Here is a 17,474-nt window from a genome sequence, read left to right on the forward strand (position 1 = left end):
ACTACAAGTCCCATCATGCCTCTGCCTCTGGGTGTCATGCTTGTGGCTGTCAGAGTCTTGCTATGCCTCATGGGACTTGCAGTTCTGCAACAGCTGGAGGTCCGCTAATTGCATATCTCTGCCCTAGATGCAGCTAAAAACTTCTAAACGCTGCCATCTACTGGTTAAACAGCATATCTCTACTGAATACAGATGTACAGTAGTTGTTGCACAAAAATACAATTCTTTATTCCAACAAAATCCACTCTCTCCATTTGTCCAGGTGATCATTGTCACCGAGGCAGAATGACGGGGAAATCAAAAATTTTGCAACAGGAATAGAGAGGAAATCTCCCCATGGGTACACCTATTACAGTGAAAGCTGCCTATAAGAAGAATAAATCCCATTCCTTTATAGAGATTTCCTCTCACTCCGTATTGTGGAACTCTCCCCAACAAGACACAGAATACACAGCAAAAAATAAACGAACGGGGGCTTTAACCTTTCTTCCATTTCTAACCATTCGATCCCAAACTAAAAAAAAAAAAATAGTTTGGGCTATCCATACCCTTTAAATGACTAAACGCAGTAATAGAAGTGAAATTGTGATATTAAATGGGTCACGGTAATAATAATGCATTTCAGGCATTACAGCTCATAGATTTTGCAAGGATTATATGAACCAGAAATGCTTGAGAAGTAAACATTTGGCCTTCTTGAGTTTTATCCTTGGTAGCAGCACATAAATTAGACACATGACTTTAGTATGTTAAGTGTTGTATATACAAGACATTCCAGCGGGAGCCTCTCCATTCTATATTCTCATAGAGCAATGCCTTCGGCACATGATTCATTCCAATGTTCCTTTATCTTATTAGAAACATAAGAGCAAGCCCAAGAGTTATGGTGTTCCCTCGAAGATAAAATTAGCTCTACTGGGTACATACACAGAAACTCTGATCCTAATAGCCATGGCCATCTGGAGCACACTTATATACAAGAGGCAGTAAAGGGGGCTTCCAGCTCATCCAATGTGGTTAAAGTGGAGGGCCACTCAAAAAAAAAAAAAATGGCTAAAAAGAATCCAAAAAAATTGGAGGAAATTTTTTATTTTTTTTTTACTTACCAGAAATGCATGTCGCTCTTCCTATTCCGCAGTGATCTTCGGTCTTCTCCTCCTCGCGTCATCTTGAGTGAATGGAGCACAGTGTGTTCTGGGAACTGTGTGTGTCCCAGAACACAGCGCGCCCCATTCACAAAGTGCTGCGTGACTCACGCATGCGCAGTAGGAAATGGGCAGTGAAGCCACAAGGCTCCACTGCCTGTTTCCCTTAGTTGGAATGGTTCAGCGCCGGGACCCGTGAGCCGAGGGATGGTTGGCCTCGGGCGGCCGACATCGCGGGCACCCAGGACAGGTAAGTGTGTTTATTAAAAGTCAGCAGCTACAGTGTTTGTAGCTGCTGACGTTTATATTTTTTTTCCCGGCTGGCTCTCCCCTTTAACAAATAAAGTGCCATGGGCAGCATGGTGGCGACTGCAGCTCTGTTTTTTTGGGTTAAGTTTTAAGTAGGTCTATATACACTCACCAGCCATTTTATTAGGTACACCTGTTCAATTGCTTTGTAACACAAATTGCTAATCAGCCAATCACATGGCAGGACCTCAATGCATTAGGCATCTAGACATGGTGAAGACGACTTGCTGAAGTTCAAACCGAGCATCTGAATGGGGAAGAAAGGGGATTTAAGTGACTTTGAACATAGCGTGGTTGTTGGGGCCAGATAGGCTGGTCTGAATATTTCAAATCTACTGGGATTTTCATACATAACCATCTCTTTGGTTTACAGAGAATGGCGCGAAAAAGAGAAAATATCCAGTCAGTGGCAGTTTTGTGGAGCAAAATGCCTTGTTGAGGTCAGAGGAGAAATGGCAGACAACGGTTCGAGATGATAGACAACAGTAACTCGTTACAACCAAGGTATGCAGAATACCATCCATGAATGCACAACACATCAAACCTTGAAGTAGATGGGTTACAGCAGCAGACCACCACTCCGGGTGCCACTCCTGTCAGCTAAGAACAGGAAACCGAGGCTACAATTTGCACAGGATCACCAACATTGGACAATAGAAGATTGTAAAACATTGCCTGGTCTGATGAGTTTCAATTTCAGCTGCAACATTCAGATGGTGGGGTCAGAATCTGGAGTAAACTACATGAAAGCATGGATCCATTCTGCTTGGGAGGTTTGCATCATGGATGTGCAGCCGAAAAATCTGCGGCAACTGCATGATGCTATCATGTCACTATGGATCAAAATCTCTGAGGAATATTTCCAACACCTTGTTCAATCTATGCCATGAAGAATGAAGGCAGTTCTGAAGGCAAAAGGGGGTCCAACCCGGTACTAGCAGGGTGTACCTCATAAAGTAGCCGGTGAGTGTGTATTGTGGCCACATTAGATTGTAAGCTCTGGTGATTTGATATATTTGTAGAATACTTTCATCGCAATGCAAGCCATTTTAGTAAATTCAGCAGAAATCAGCCAAAATGTGAGCCATCTGTGGCTACAGACCACATTATATTACCAGCCCTTAAAGGGAACATGTCAAGTCAAATACCTTTGTGGCAGACCAAAAATGGTAGTTGCCATATGCTAGCTTCAAGGCTGTAAAACTCATAAGGAGACGTGGGACCAAGGACATTTTGGCCCTACGTTGCCTGTGGGTCACAGCAGGGAACTTAGTTCTGCACTCCCGTGACCCAGATTCAGCTGACAGTAGTCTAAAGTCTGCCATCAGCTGAAGTCAGCCAGTTCCAAGCTCTGGGGGAATGCCGACCTTAATGTCGGATCCACCCTGATGCCTAAGCGGCAGCTGGCTCTGCCACTGAGTTCACTGCAGGGAGCCTGAGCCAGCAGCTCCTACCCCCTCCATGGCCAGGCACTCCAGTGAGCTGGAGGGGCAGAGCAGAGAGACAATGACTGACAGTCACCACTCTCTACCCAATGAAGGAAGAGAACTGAGCGATCAGCGGTCTTTGATCTCTCGGTTCTCAGTCTTCATTTAGCACTGGAGGAGCAGAGCGGAGAGCGGTGAGTGACAGTTAACATTCTTCACTGTGAGCAGAACGAGAGCTGAGCGATCAGCAGCCGTGTTCTGACATGTTTTACAGCTGACGTGAGTTAAAAAAAAATTGGTCCAGGAACATTTTTCAGCATGTAAGTGTAGCACTACCCCCAAAGGAGTTGCTGATATCAGGGTTCCCACTGCTGCACAGCCAGTCACAGATCATTTCTTTCTTGCATCCAGACACAGAAAACAATCCTTTGGCTTATTTTTATTAGGCGATAACTTGGATGCGGTAAGGGATTATGGGATGCCCAACTTGAAAATGTTCAAAAAACAAACCAGGGACAACTTCCTCCCTTATTTACAGATTCCTCTTCTTCCTTCCTCCTGCACAAACTTGGTTCCTTTTTGTACAGCTCCTACTGGATCATTCCTGGAGAACAGTCACTTGTTTAGCAACATCCCATTACAGGCTAGGATCTTGCAGGTCCTTGGTAAAGTAGACACTGATCCCAGCTTTACTGTTTGCAGAAATGCTAGTCCACCTTGCTGCCACCAGCCCACCTGGCTGCTTCCTCTTCCCACCCCTCCCGACTGACACACACACACAGAACTCCCAGGTAAGGTAGAATGAAGACTTGGCACATGGCTGTCTTCAAGAGAGAACCGCTACAGCTGCAGTCTCTCCCTTTGTCTGTCCTTGCACCGTGCTGATCTACTCACTGTCTCTCCTTGACCCAGCTGCCTTTCCGGTTAAGGTCCCTCCAACTGCCTCCTATGGTGGGATTCTTCCAGGCCAGCCTCCCAAGCTCCAGCCAGAGATAAAACTCCTTCCTGGCAGGGGCCCCTTAAGGGCCACAGACAGCCTGTCCTCAGCCCACTTCTCCATCTTCCACCCGACACCCTTCCCTGCATGCATCATTCCTATTATGGGTTCCTCAGTTCCCTATCAGACTCTCTCCTAGGCATTGGCTAAGGGCGCATAAATATGCAGACCACCTCCTTGCTTCCCCTCCCAAGAGGATCTAGAACGTTCTCCAACTTTCCAGATCCAGAGGGAGGCACCATATGAGCGGTCTGTAGGAGTCATGCCTGCCTAACCTATAGTAACTCTGACCCAATTACAGACTCACAGACTAGACATGAGTTAGAGTATATTTTTCCTACTCTCACTCTAGTAGCACACACTAGAGCAGGGGGGTAGGCAACCTGGGGCCCTCCAGCTGTTGTGGAACTACATTTCCTATGAGGCATTGCAAGGCTGGCAGTTACAATTACTCCCAGAGGCATGATGGGACTTGTAGTTGTGCAACAGCTGGAGGGCCCCAGGTTGCCTACCTCTGCACTAGAGGGTGCTACATAAGGATGCATTGGCAACCTATTCTTTTTTAATGGGATGCCCTAACATGCAACACACATCAACTCCTGACACGTAAATAAAAGGGGCAGACTTGATGGACCAGTTGGTCTTTTTTTTGGCCCTCATTCTTCTATGTTTTTATGACTCAGTTTAAACACATTGCCACACACTGGCACATTAACTTGGCACTTGCCAGAGACCTTACTTGCTTGGCTCTTCACACAATCGGAGAGTAACCTTGTTGTTAATGACTACCACTCCACCAAAGTCCCATGGGCAAATGGTTCTTTTGCTTTGTTAGACATTTTTTTTAGAACTGAGTGTTGTTCAGGTTTGAATATATGGTGGCTTATTTCTCTCCTAATCCTGGAGAGCAGTCAGTGGCCAATGTCATTGTAGACAAAACGTACTTTGTTCAAAGGCACAACCCATAGAAGGCAAAGTGAAAGCAAACCGTCACCTAACAGTTCTCACGCCAAAACCTGGCGTCCGTCAGTCTTCGGTGCTTACACGCAATCTGTGACCGTCAGTGTGTCAAACGTAAGCAAATTACTCAATAAAAGGTAAACCTTTGTTTTACATCGTAAAGCAGAGACAATTGAGTTTTTTACTACCTTGTATCAACCGTTGGCTAAGTTGCCCGTCTATATGATATATCTTTATAGAAAATGTATAATACAGTCAGTAAAAAACGTAGGCTTTTATGATACACATTGTAAAGATACAATAGATAATCTCATAATATCTGGCCACACAAAAGGTTTTGCTACTGTAGTAACAACATTAAAGTGGACCTATGATAAAAAAAATAAATAAAAAAGGAAAAAAAAAAAAAAATCACATTTCACATAAATCAGTAGGATGCATGGAACATTATCAAATTATATTATATACAGTAAAAGATTAGCTCTTTTTATGCCAAATAAAAATCTAAAAAATCTTTGCACCCGGGATTGCTCATTTGACATAATGCCTAGGCAGCCAAATATCATATGGTCTCTGGCTAGCAAGTATATTATGGATGTAAAGTCCATAAATGAATCCATATGAATTATGTTCATCTGTGTGAAGTTATCCACAAGCAATCCGATAATGCATCAATCTCCAAAATGACAGTGTCCATCATCCATCACCAAAAACTGCAGTGAGTCCACCACCCCCAGCTGTAGAGACTGCTTACCAGCTCCTGTAGACCCCTTATTCTAGAGGGTCGATGTACGCCTATGGCTTAAAATCCAGCCGGGGCCTTTCTCCTCATCTCCAGGCTTCTCTACACTTCCGATATCACTCAGTAAGTTGGATAATAGTTAGGCACCAAAAAGAGGTCAAAGGCTCCACATAATGTAAAGTCCTTGGTGAGTTTATGAAGTATAAAAAATAACACTCATGGCAATGAGTAAAATAAGCACCCTAAGTTTGCCGGGTAGTTAGTACAGTGGCTCCTCCTAAGCTGTTTTTTTTTCAGGTTGAATGAAAAAAACAAGCGTGTACTAGGCTTTAATGTCTAAAGACCCCCAAAGAAGGCTCAATTAAATCAACTGATTCCCCCAACTAAGATAACAGCATGGATGGAGGACATCCACTGATGGCTATTGTGTATTCAGGCACCCACAGTTGTCTGAATACCTGAACAGTGGTTGTATCTGATAGGACGCAGTCATGGTTCAGGTTATATTTTCCACCAGGCTAAGTTGATATTTAAATGGACTTTTGCCAACAAAGTGGTGCATACGGGGCCACCAACATCCCAAATTTTGAAGTGATTCAGCAAGACTTGGCCAAAATGTTATCTATTTTTTTAATGCATGCAGTGAGGGGATCAGAAAGACCCAAGCATTGTTCAGCATTACTAAGCATTAAGCAGATCCAAGATAAATAACAGGATCAAAACAGCTTAAACAAGGTATAGCCGTTTATTGATATTATCGACAGTGGGCCATCTCATTAGTGTCTTAAATACATTAAAAATACCATAACTCTCTTTAATTTTACCCAATACCATGTTGCTTTAAAAAGCAATATTAATGATTTAACAGCATGGAAGGGATGTGACTTCTGTTACAGTGAGTGATAGAATGAAAACCTGCATCCTTCTCAAGTGGCATAAAAGAGGACTGGATACATTTGTACTCCAAAGAAAACTCATCCAGGTGATTCTGAGACTTCAGATATTTCTCTTTTAGGAGTGAAGGAAATGCAATAATTCCATGAGCTCACTGGCTCCAGCTTGTCTATTCCCTCTAATGCAGGGTTGTCAAACTCAATTTCATTGCAGCTTCTTCATTATGGTGGGCAGTATCCCCCCCCACCACCACCACCACCTCTCTTACAATAGTGTCGAGTTTCTCCCACCATCAGGATTCAAGAGTCCCCCATCCTTCCTTGCATTACAGTGCACCCCCAATCCCCTTCTGCTGGGAAGAAGCTGGGGCGGAGAAGGGAAGCAAAAAGTGCAGGGTCTGGAGGAGGACCGTGATGAGCCAAGGGGAGGCAGAGACATGGGGGTGCGGCGTGCGGCACAGAGAGGCGCAGGATCTGTAAGAGGAGCTCCATCCCCCTTTCTACTGCCGACTGAGACGGGAGGGGTGACAGATATGAGAATCAATGTGGCTGCACAGAGAGGTGCAGGATCTGTAGGAGTTTCGTCCTCCTATCTGCTGCCGACTGCTGAGAAGTGCTGGGGGGGTGAGGGATGTACCGCAGCTGCAGGAGAGGTGTGAGAGCTATATGAAAGGGCTTGATGGGCCGCATGCATTTTGCCGCCCTTGTATTTGGCACGTGCTCCAAGGAAACAACTCAAAGTATGAGAAAACAACAGGAGTGCAGAGCCAAAGGTTAAAAATCTGAAATGCTTTACTAGTTCTTTAGTGAGTTTTAGGAGACACAGTTTATCAAAACGTAAAGATTTAAAAAGCTTATATAAACTAAGAGGAAACTATTTAGCAAATAAAATAGGTATTCAGCTGTATACTGAATGCTCAAAGCAGTCTGAGGTCTTGCCATTGTTAACAGCTGTATGCTGAAGCTGCCTGAAACAGAATTTGTTTGCTTTGAGCTCATATACACTATTTAAATCTTTAGATCAGGGATATGCAATTAGCGGACCTCCAGCTGTTGCAAAACTACTAAAAGAAGTTTTAATAAAAAGAAGTCCCATCATGCCTCTGCCTCTGGGTGTCATGCTTGTGGCTGTCAGAGTCTTGCTATGCCTCATGGGATTTGTAGTTCAGCAACAGCTGGAGGTCCGCTAATTGCATATCCCTGCTTTAGACCTTGAGAAAGGGAAGCATGTGGCTCCCGAAATGCATTTTTTTGTCTCTAAAGAACTATTAAAGCCTTTTAGACTCTTGGCCCTTGGCTTTGCACTCTTGTTGTATTTCTGTGGTTTGAGTTGGATACATTTAGAGGCAGAGAAGAGATCCCCTTTATTAGCAAAATGAGCATGCCTAGATGACATCACATAAAAACACGTTTTCAAGGACCAACGGCTTCTCTGCCCTCTCTACAGAATCCATAGTAAGGGAATTCAGAGTTTCGGTCGGGCTCACCTGTCATCACAGTATGTGAATTTCATGTCCATGCTGTGTCGGCTCAGGAAGGTCTTGCTGTCCAGTGGGATGTCGATGTTGGAGGGGTGCTGGATTGGCTGACACATCATCACCAGGCAATTCAGCAGAGGTTCTTTGTAGCCGCAGAGTGCATGCGGATTGTAGGCGTTGTACACCTTCACGTGGCCAGTGCAGTGAAGTACCTGACAACGGGAAGCAAAGTTGTCACAATCAACGAGATCCAAGAAAGGGGAGAAATGATGCACTGGACACAAAGCTTCTGTTAATTATTATTATAATACAGGATTTATATAGTGCCAACAGTTTGCGCAGCGCTTTACAACATGAAGGCAGACAGTACAATACAATACAATACAGTAGGGATCCGGAAGCCCTGCTCGTTAGAACATACAGTCTAGAAAAGTCATTGTTTGAGCCTGATAGATTAGGTTCTGCAGCTCACCACAAAACAGGGGCCCCTTAGATGTGGGGTTTACCAAAAAAATAAAGTAGGAGTAAACTCCCATGCATGATGTTTACCTATAGGTAAGCATGATTATAGGCTTTTTTTTTTTTTTTTTAAATCAGATTTTTTTTTGATTTGAATCGATTTTTATAAAATTTTAATAAAAATGCTTTTGGAGTAAAAATGTAAATATCGTTTTCCATTTAGGATACATTGATCATTTCGTTTATTCAGCATGAATTGGAGCTTCGTTATGTAGCATGAGGCTGCATATTCTGCAATATTTACATTTTTGGTAAACTCATTCAATGAATTCAAGCTCTGCAAGCTGAGATCACATGCACTGCATTGATGTATTCACACAATTTCACAGGAACCATGAGATAAAACAAAGTTGAGGAATATTCCTTTATCCCATTGTTTTGCAAATCTATGTACACTACAAACTGTACGATTGAATCGGGTCTGATATCGCTGTTTTACTATCCCGACAGCTTATTATTCTAAATAGAATATTTTATATTTGCAAACAAAATTAAAGGTTTCCCCAACTACCAGCAAGAATGAGTCCTTACATTTAAAGAGCACCTGTCATTTCAGATCCATCATGGCAGCGCTTGTTAGCGGGCATCTACTCACCTGCTGCCACCACCTCTCTCACCTTGTAGGGTCACTGCCGCATCACCAGCCGTCCCATTAAAGTGAATGGGACTGTCGGTGAGTCAACAGCGGGTCAGAGGAGGAGCCGCTGCGGGACAGAGATGACACTTGCTCTTTAAAAATTAGGATTTAAAATTAGCTTGGTTTACATCAAATCCACCCTGGTACAGTAAATATCTCCTAAACGTGCACCGTTTAGGAGATACTTACTTTAGATGCAGCCGGTGACGTCACTGGGGCATGTGCTCTGAAGGAACCGCCACCCGTGCCATTCCTTCAGAGCCATGCCATAAACAGCAACTCCCGCACACATGCGTGGGAGTGATGTCAACCCCGGCTCGGCCATTCATTTCGCCAAAGCCCACAAACCCGGAAAGAAGACAGGATGAAGATGGAAGCACCTCCAGCTGTGACAGCGTGCTGCTAGAGGTCTTCGTTTTCAGGTAGGTCTCTCATATTGTGTTAGTATGCAATGCTTACTAGAACATTATGACCTAAACTGCCCGGTGCTTATGTTTTTTTTATGCGGTTTACTACCGCTTTAAGTAATCCACATGTAATTCAGCTACAAAAACATGTTAGAAGTCCAAAGTATTTCATTGTTTCCACAAGAAAGCAACCAGGTAGCCAACATAGAAAATTGAAAGGTGTATTTTGGGATTTTTGGGGTGCACAAATATAACAAAATTATTTAAAAAAAATCTAAATTTATTGGAACATTATTAAAAACAAACATCCAAAAGGGTAAGTACCGTATTGATATTACAGTACTAATACAAGTGTAGACTGATCTCATCTCTACATGTTTCACCTTTGTAATTGGCTTCTTCAGGAGAATTTATTGATATCAGGCACAATAAGCACTACAAATAAAGATTTTTTTTTTTTTTAGAGAAATCAGACAAAAAATAAACAATCACAAATTGTTTAATGTTTTGTTTTATTTCTCTAAAAAAGTCTTTATTTGTAGTGCTTATTGTGCCTGATATCAATAAATTTTCCTGAAGAAGCCAATTACCAAGGCGAAACATGTAGAGATGAGATCAGTCTGCACTTGTATTAGTACTGTAATATCAATACTTACCTTTTTGGACGTTTATTTTTAATAATGTTCCAATAAATTTAGATTTCTTATAAATAATTTTGTTACATTTGTGCACCCTATAAATTCCAATAAACACCTTTCAATTTTCTATTCATCTATCAAGGGATGCAGTGCAGTTTTTGTATTAGTTGATAAGCAAAATACTTCTTCTCCCCAGGTAGTCAAGATGTTTCAAGGGGCTAAAAATCTCCCTTCACCAGGTCTAAAAGAAATATAAACTCTGGAATAAAAAATACGAGAAACATCAATAAGCAAAGGACAATAATAATCACCCAAAAGGTCAATATGTGTCAAAAGTGGGAAAATAACCACTGAAAATAGTTTTAACCCCAAATATACACCAAAGTCTAAAATCTATTCATGAGATTAAATGTTATGGTTTAGTATAGTTTGTATGTTTTTTTTTTTTTAACTGAATTCAATGGCCTTATTATTCTACCTTCTACCATGGCACATTTTATTTCATCATTAGGTTTTGATGTATTTTTGGGGTTAAATAAGTCCATTAATTAAAGTGGTTATTTTGCCATTCTTCATGGACAATTAACTTTTGGGTGGATAAAGCGGAACTAAACCAGTTAATTTAACAGTTTCAAAAATTTGTTAAATCATTTAAATTCCTGGTACATTCTGGGAATGTAAATGTCACATTGGCTGTGCTCTCAACCAAACTGTCAAACTATCCAATGGCTGGAGTCATAACTGATCACATGTGCGGCATCATGGCAGTTGAAGATCAAAGGCCAGGATGGCAACTTCCATGGCTGGAAACAATAGGAGGGGTTTTGTTCCGCTTTAATATTGTTTTTTGCCCATCAATGCTTCTTAAATTTGTTATTTCAATTTCTAGATTTCTTGGCCTGGTAAAGGGGGACTTAAGTCACCGAAATGCGTTGCTTTTTTGTGAAATCAATAAAACACTTTGGACTCCTAGGCTGTTTGTTTGGTGCTCCTATTGGCTCAATTACACATATTCAATCAGATGGCTGTCAAAAATAGGCATGCCTACCACTAAAGAGTCAAAGTCTATTCTGTAATATAAATGAAAATCAGTAACTGCCTGCTCCTATAGGAGGTACAGGCAGACGGCAGTATCATTGCATTGAACCAACGATCTGCTGATCGTCGGTGTAATGCTTTAAAGGCTGCACTATATAAAAAAAAAATGTACATTTTTTTTTTTACCTGCAAAATAGTAAACTTATACTTATAGTCAGTTAGGGTTAATTGCTTGTGTGTTGTGGGGAGCTGCAGCTCAAGTGTGTTAAGTAGCGCACACATGTTTTTTATGCATTTAGATGCATTCACAACCAATGCAAAATGAATGGGCTGGTCTCAACATCTCCAGTACGTCTTTGCATTTGTATGTTTGGTTGGTTGTATCATTGAGGTGTTCTATCAGGTTGTGGTCAGAACTCTGTGCAGGCCAGTCAAGTTCCTTCACCCCAAACTCACTCATCCATGTCTTTATGGATCTTGCTTTGTGCACTAGTTCAAATCATTTGGTGGAGGGGGGATTATGGTGTGGGGTTGCTCTTTAGGGGTTGGGCTTGGCCCCTTAGTTCCAGCGAAGGGAACTCTTAAGGCGTCAGCATACCAATACATTTTGGACCATTTCATGGCCCCAACTTTGTGGGAACAGTTTGGGGATGGCCCCTTCCTTTTCCAACATGACTACGCACCAGAACACAAAGCAAAGCTATGTCCATAAAGACAGATGACCGAGTTTGGGGTGGAGGAACTTGACTGGCCAGCACAGAGTCCTGACCTTAACCTGACAGAACTCCTTTGGGATGAATTAGAGTGGAGACTGCGAGCCAGACCTTCTCGTCTGACCTTACAAATGCTCTTCTGGAAGAATGGTCAAACATTCCCATAGACACACTCCTAAACCTTGTGGACAGCCTTCCCAGAAGAGTTGAAGCTGTTATAGCTGCAAAGGGTGGGCCAACTCAATATTGAACCCTACGGACTAAGACGCTATTGTGCATGTAAAGGCAGGCGTCACAATACTTTTGGTAATATAATTTATCTGCAATAAGAGGAACATAGAAAATGCTACCGATTGGACTAAAAAAAAAAAGAAATAAAAAAAAAAAAAAAGATTCCGTCGCAAATAATGAAACACCATTTACAACCTGCTTGCTGTTTAATTAAAGAGGAAATAATGTTCCAAAATAGGTTGAGCCTTTAGCAGAAAATGAAGTTTGCCTAAAGCAACATCTACAAACCAACTAGCTATGACACACACTGCAATCCCCCCGCAGCTCCTTCTATAATTAAAAAAATTAGCTGCGAGGAGCGAGTCTCTAAATGAAGAGTGACACTTGCAGTTCTTACTCAAAAAGAAAAATAGCCTGACATGATAAAGGTTTACTGATATTTTCTTCCAGAGGGAGTTCTAGGTGAAATAAAAACCATCGGTTTACCTTCCAGGTAGCAGATTTGAGGTTCACGGTTCGGCCTCTGTTGGTGACAGTGCATTTCATCCTCATGAAAAAATCCCGTTCTGTACTTGCATCTTTGTTCTTCTTGTTTAGTCCTGCACCTTCATGTTAAATGAAAACAGGCCATATCAAATTATTATTATAATACAGGATTTCTATCGCACAAATAGTTTGCGCAGTAAAGTGAAAATTGGAATTTAATCTTGGAAAGTGGTGGAGATGAGCTCTTGATTAGGGATGAGCCTGGGTTCGGCCGAACCCAGAAGGAAGCTTTTAGTCCTGAGCCAATCAGCTGCAGCCCTGGCATTCCCTACCCTGCACCTCCATGTAAACAAAAGGGCAGGGATGTTCCTGGACACATGGCCATATGAGGACAATGACATTGACCGTTGACCTAATTAGCTTCCTTCTGGGTTCAGCGAACATGGGTTCAGACCAATCCCAAGCTCATTCAGGTGAATGCAAATAGCAGTGTCTACGGTGGGGGGGAAAAAAGTATTTGATCACCTGCAGATTTTGTAAATTTGCCCACTTACACAGAAATTAAAGTGGTTGTAAACCCCTTACAACCACTTTACCCTACAGGTAAGCCTAGATTAAGGCTTACCTGTAGGTGCAAGCAATATCTCCCAAACCTAAAAGGTTTAGGAGATGTGTGCAAGAACAGCGGCACAGATGTCTACGGCTAATGTGCCATAGACATCGGGGACAAGCGCACTGAGCGTGCTGTTTTTAACGGCGATTATGCCGTTAGTGGCGGCACCAGCGCCCATGCATGCTAGTGACGTCATCACGGCTCCAGGCAGTCACAGCTCCGGAGCCGCGATACCCGGAAGTCACTCAGAGTATCATGGCGGCGACGGAGGTGGTAACCGAGGAGGACTGCAGCGGGGGCTTCGATCTCAGGTAATTCATAATGAGCTAGTATCCTATGCATACTAGCTCATTATACCTTTGCCTTGCAGGGTGTCATTTTTTTTTTCTTAAGAGGCTTTCCTTCCTCTTTACGGGTCTAATATTTTTATCATAGGTGTATTTGAAATGAGAGAGACAGAATATCAACCAAAAATCCAGAAAAAAAAAGACGATACGAATGTTATAAATGAAGTTGCAGTTCAGTGAGTAAAATAAGTATTTGATCCCTGAGAAAAACATGACTTAGTACTTGGAGCCAACTGTGGCAAGCACAGAGGTAAGACGTTTCTTGTAGTTGGTGATCAGGTTTGCACACATCTCAGGAGGGATTTTGGTCCACTCTTTACAGATCTTTTCTAAATCTTTAAGGTTTCTTGTCTGCCGCTTGGCGACTCGTAGTTTCAGCTCCCTTCATACATTTTCCATTTGACCATTATGGTCCATTTGAGAGACTGATTTTTCTGGACTGTTTATAATTATTTTTCAGCATTTTTAATATCAATCACTGTAGCGTAAACACCTTTATTTTGGTTCTTGTTTATTGTGGTAATACCTCACATTAGTGGTGCTGCTTTTTTTCCACACTGAATTATCTTTTCACATACGCGGTATTTTTGTATTTATACATTTTCTATAGGGATTAGGGTCTGGAGACTGGCTAGGCCACTACATGACCTTAATGCGCTTCTTCTTGAGCCACTCCTTTGCTGACTTGGTGGTATGTTTTGGGTCATTGTCATGCTGGAAGACCCATCCACGACCCATCTTCAGTGTTCTGGCTGAGGGAAGAAGGTTCTCATCCAAGATTATACAATACATGGTCCCCGTCCATTGGCCCCTCAATGCGGCAAAGTAGGCCTGTACCTTTGGCAGAGAAACAGCCCCAAAGCATAATGTTTCCATCTACGTGCTTCACTGTAGGGCTGGTGTACTTAGGGTCATAGTCATAATTTTTCTTCCTCCAAACACTGCCAGTTGAGTCAATGCCAAAAACCTAAATTTTGGTCTCATCTGACCACAGTACTTTCTCCCAATTCTTCTCTGAATCATTTAGAGACTTATTAGCAAACTTCAGATGGGCCTGTACATGTACCTTTTCGAGGAGGGGGGACCTTGCGGGTGCTGCAGGATTTCAACACATGGCGGTGTATTGTGTTGCCAATGGTTTGTTTGGTGACTGTGGTCCCAACTGCCTTGATAATATGCACAAGCTCCTCCCGTGTCGTTCTGGGCAGATCCCTCACTTTTCCTATGATCATCCTTAACACGTGAGGCAAAATCTTGCATGGAGCTCCAGACCGAGGACGATTGATGGTTATTTTGTATTTCTTCCATTTGGGAAAAATCACTTCAAAAGTTGTCGCCTTCTTACCAAGCTTCTTGCTGATGGTCTTGTAGCCCATTCCAGCCTTCTGCAGGTCTACAATCTTGTCCCTGATGTCCTTTGATGGCTCCTTGGTCTTGCCCATGATGGTGAGGTTTAAATGAAAGAAAGATTCTGTTGACAGGTCTCTTTTATACACCTAACGAGTTGTTATTAGAAGCACCTTCTTAAAATTGACAAGACTAATCTGTGTACCACATGAGCACATACTGTAGCCAGTCTGTGGGAGACAGAATTATTGTTGGTTGGTAGGAGATCAAATACTTATTTTACTCACTGAACTGCAACTCAATTTGTAACATTTGTATCATGTGTTTTTTCTGGAGTTTTGGTTGATATTATGTCTCTATCATTTAAAATACATCTATGATAAAAAGTATAGCCTCTTCATTTCTTTGCAAGTGGACAAACTTACAAAATCTTCGGGGGATCAAATAATAAATTTCATCACTGTATATAAACTAATGATGGGCCGACAGCGGCCATGGCGGTAGACATGTAGACACACACCATGGGATTACCTGCAGTTAGGGATGGATGTCTGATCCTGAATGCAGTCAGTTTATATAGGGTATGCAGCTGCCACAATTCGCATGCATCTTTCATTCCAGCTGCAAGAATTTGCAGATTCTTGCCATTGGAATCCATTGTATGTGGCCAAATGGCCGTGTGAGGGAGGCCTTAGAGCTTGCACATTATTATATTTGTGCTTGGTTCCAATTAGGATTGCTGCCCAGACTGGCATTTTGGCATATCAAGCAATTAGCAAAGGGGATGGAAAGAGCACCTCAACACCAGCCAAATCCAGAAGAAAAGCAAACAGTACTACTCCCAGCATTCTATATATATCCATCCTGCACCTGGTCCTCATAATTGTACTTGGTTGGCAGCAGCGTTCTGACTGGGCGGAGAAGACATACACCGATTTAGCCTGGCTGCTGTTCAGTCTCGGGTCTGCCATGGCCCAGGACACAAAAGGTTTGATCATAGGAATTCCAGATCCGTCTATGATAAGACAAATCAGATAATTTCACAGCCCAAATTTGGCAATGATTGGTCTATTAGGTCAAAAGCAACTAAATTGGTTCAATGAGGATAGAATTTTAACTATCACCACCTCTTGCCAACTTGGGCTGTTTTTGTGTCACAGCTTTAGCCGATTATGCATAAATTACAAAAAAATGACAAAGAAGATTTTTCCTTATTAAAGCACAGCCATACCCTGATGTATTGACTTGTCATAGGAAGCCTGACTGTGATTTACGCTAGATCCAGAGACCAAAGCTGTTAAAAAAAAAAAAAAAAAGTCCACCCTAGCACTAAAATCTAAATCTACTGGCACCCACGATCTAAGACTAACCTATCTAGAGCTCTGTAAAAAAGTAATCGATATACATACCTTTGCTGAAGCCGCTCCGGTCCCGCGCTGAGCTGTCAGTGGTGGATTCGCTGTGGAGGTGCATACAGAGGACACATCCGACAACAGAAGCCCCATAGTAACTCTATGGGTGACGTCACTCCCCATTCATTTCCCAGCCGTTGTTGGCTGTCTCCTCTGCACAGAGCTTCCGTCGCTGGAGACTGGACTGGACCAGCTTCAAAAAAGGTATGTATAATGATTTCTTCTTTACAGGGCTAGATAGAGTAATCTTAGATCGTAGATGCCTGAAGATTTAGAGATTTTAGAGTTAGGGTGGACTTCCACTTTAACCTCCAGAGCGCTGGAAGTTTGGCAGCAGGAAGAGGACAGGGCAGCCCTGCAATAAAGATTTCTACAGAATCCAACAGCCTGCACATCGTGGGACATCCTTCATTACTGGTAAGAAAAAAAGTGGAAGAAATCCAAAAATTCTAGGGTAGCCACTTTTAGTGCCTATGTCGATGCGCTTTAAGCCTGTAACGATGTGCCAATGGAGCGTGCTTTTGACATTAGTTTGAGATTCTTATGATTCATGTCTAAATATGCAAGAAGACAGTGTCGCTTTAAAGGTAAAGTTTACTAAAAAAACATTGTTTTCTTTGCTTTAGTTACATTACTTACCTATAATGAAGTATGCTCCAGCACATGCAGGGTGCTGGATAGGAGCGGCCCGTTCATTAAGGGCGCACGGGTGCCGCACCCTCTATCCACGCCACTGCCTGTATGATTAGTAGATAGATTCATGCATAGCATGAATCTATCCATGGCCACCCCCTATTTATGCGTCCAACCCCTTTCTGGACCCTGGGTGCACGAATTACAGCAGTGTGGGTGTTCTTTTGAAGCACCCGATTAGAGCCAGAGACTCTAATAGTCTTCAAAATAGGGTGGACTCGTGGCGCAGAGCATTGTGCTCGGAGCCCACCCAGGTGTGTTAGAAAAGCAAATTATTATTCTACCCGTTTCCCAATTGGCCGAAAGGTCAGGCAATCCTATTGTAGGTGTAAGAGGAGGAGGATGCCGCCGTGATCTACACAACGGGAGGAGGATGAAATCTGCCGGATAAGCTGTTTGCTTCCTAGATGGGGTAAGTTTGGGCCTTTGATGTCCCGACTGT

The 17,474-nt window shown here is 42.6% G+C and overlaps 1 protein-coding gene across 1 annotated transcript in view; it reads right to left on the reverse strand.

The window, feature by feature from the left end:
* EPAS1 (endothelial PAS domain protein 1) overlaps positions 1-17,474 on the reverse strand; it is a 179,767-nt gene that overhangs the window by 33,607 nt on the left and 128,686 nt on the right. Inside the window, exons 5-6 of the mRNA XM_077485078.1 lie at positions 12,621-12,739; positions 7,961-8,163 (exon numbers count right to left, since the gene is read on the reverse strand). Of these exons, the coding sequence (XP_077341204.1) occupies positions 7,961-8,163; positions 12,621-12,739 (322 nt within the window). The remainder of the gene's footprint in view (positions 1-7,960; positions 8,164-12,620; positions 12,740-17,474) is intronic.

This window comes from Lithobates pipiens, unplaced genomic scaffold (genome assembly GCF_037356315.1).
Source record: "Lithobates pipiens isolate NorthernLeopardFrog02 unplaced genomic scaffold, aLitPip1_a1.2 Scaffold_18, whole genome shotgun sequence".
Taxonomy (NCBI): domain Eukaryota; kingdom Metazoa; phylum Chordata; class Amphibia; order Anura; family Ranidae; genus Lithobates; species Lithobates pipiens.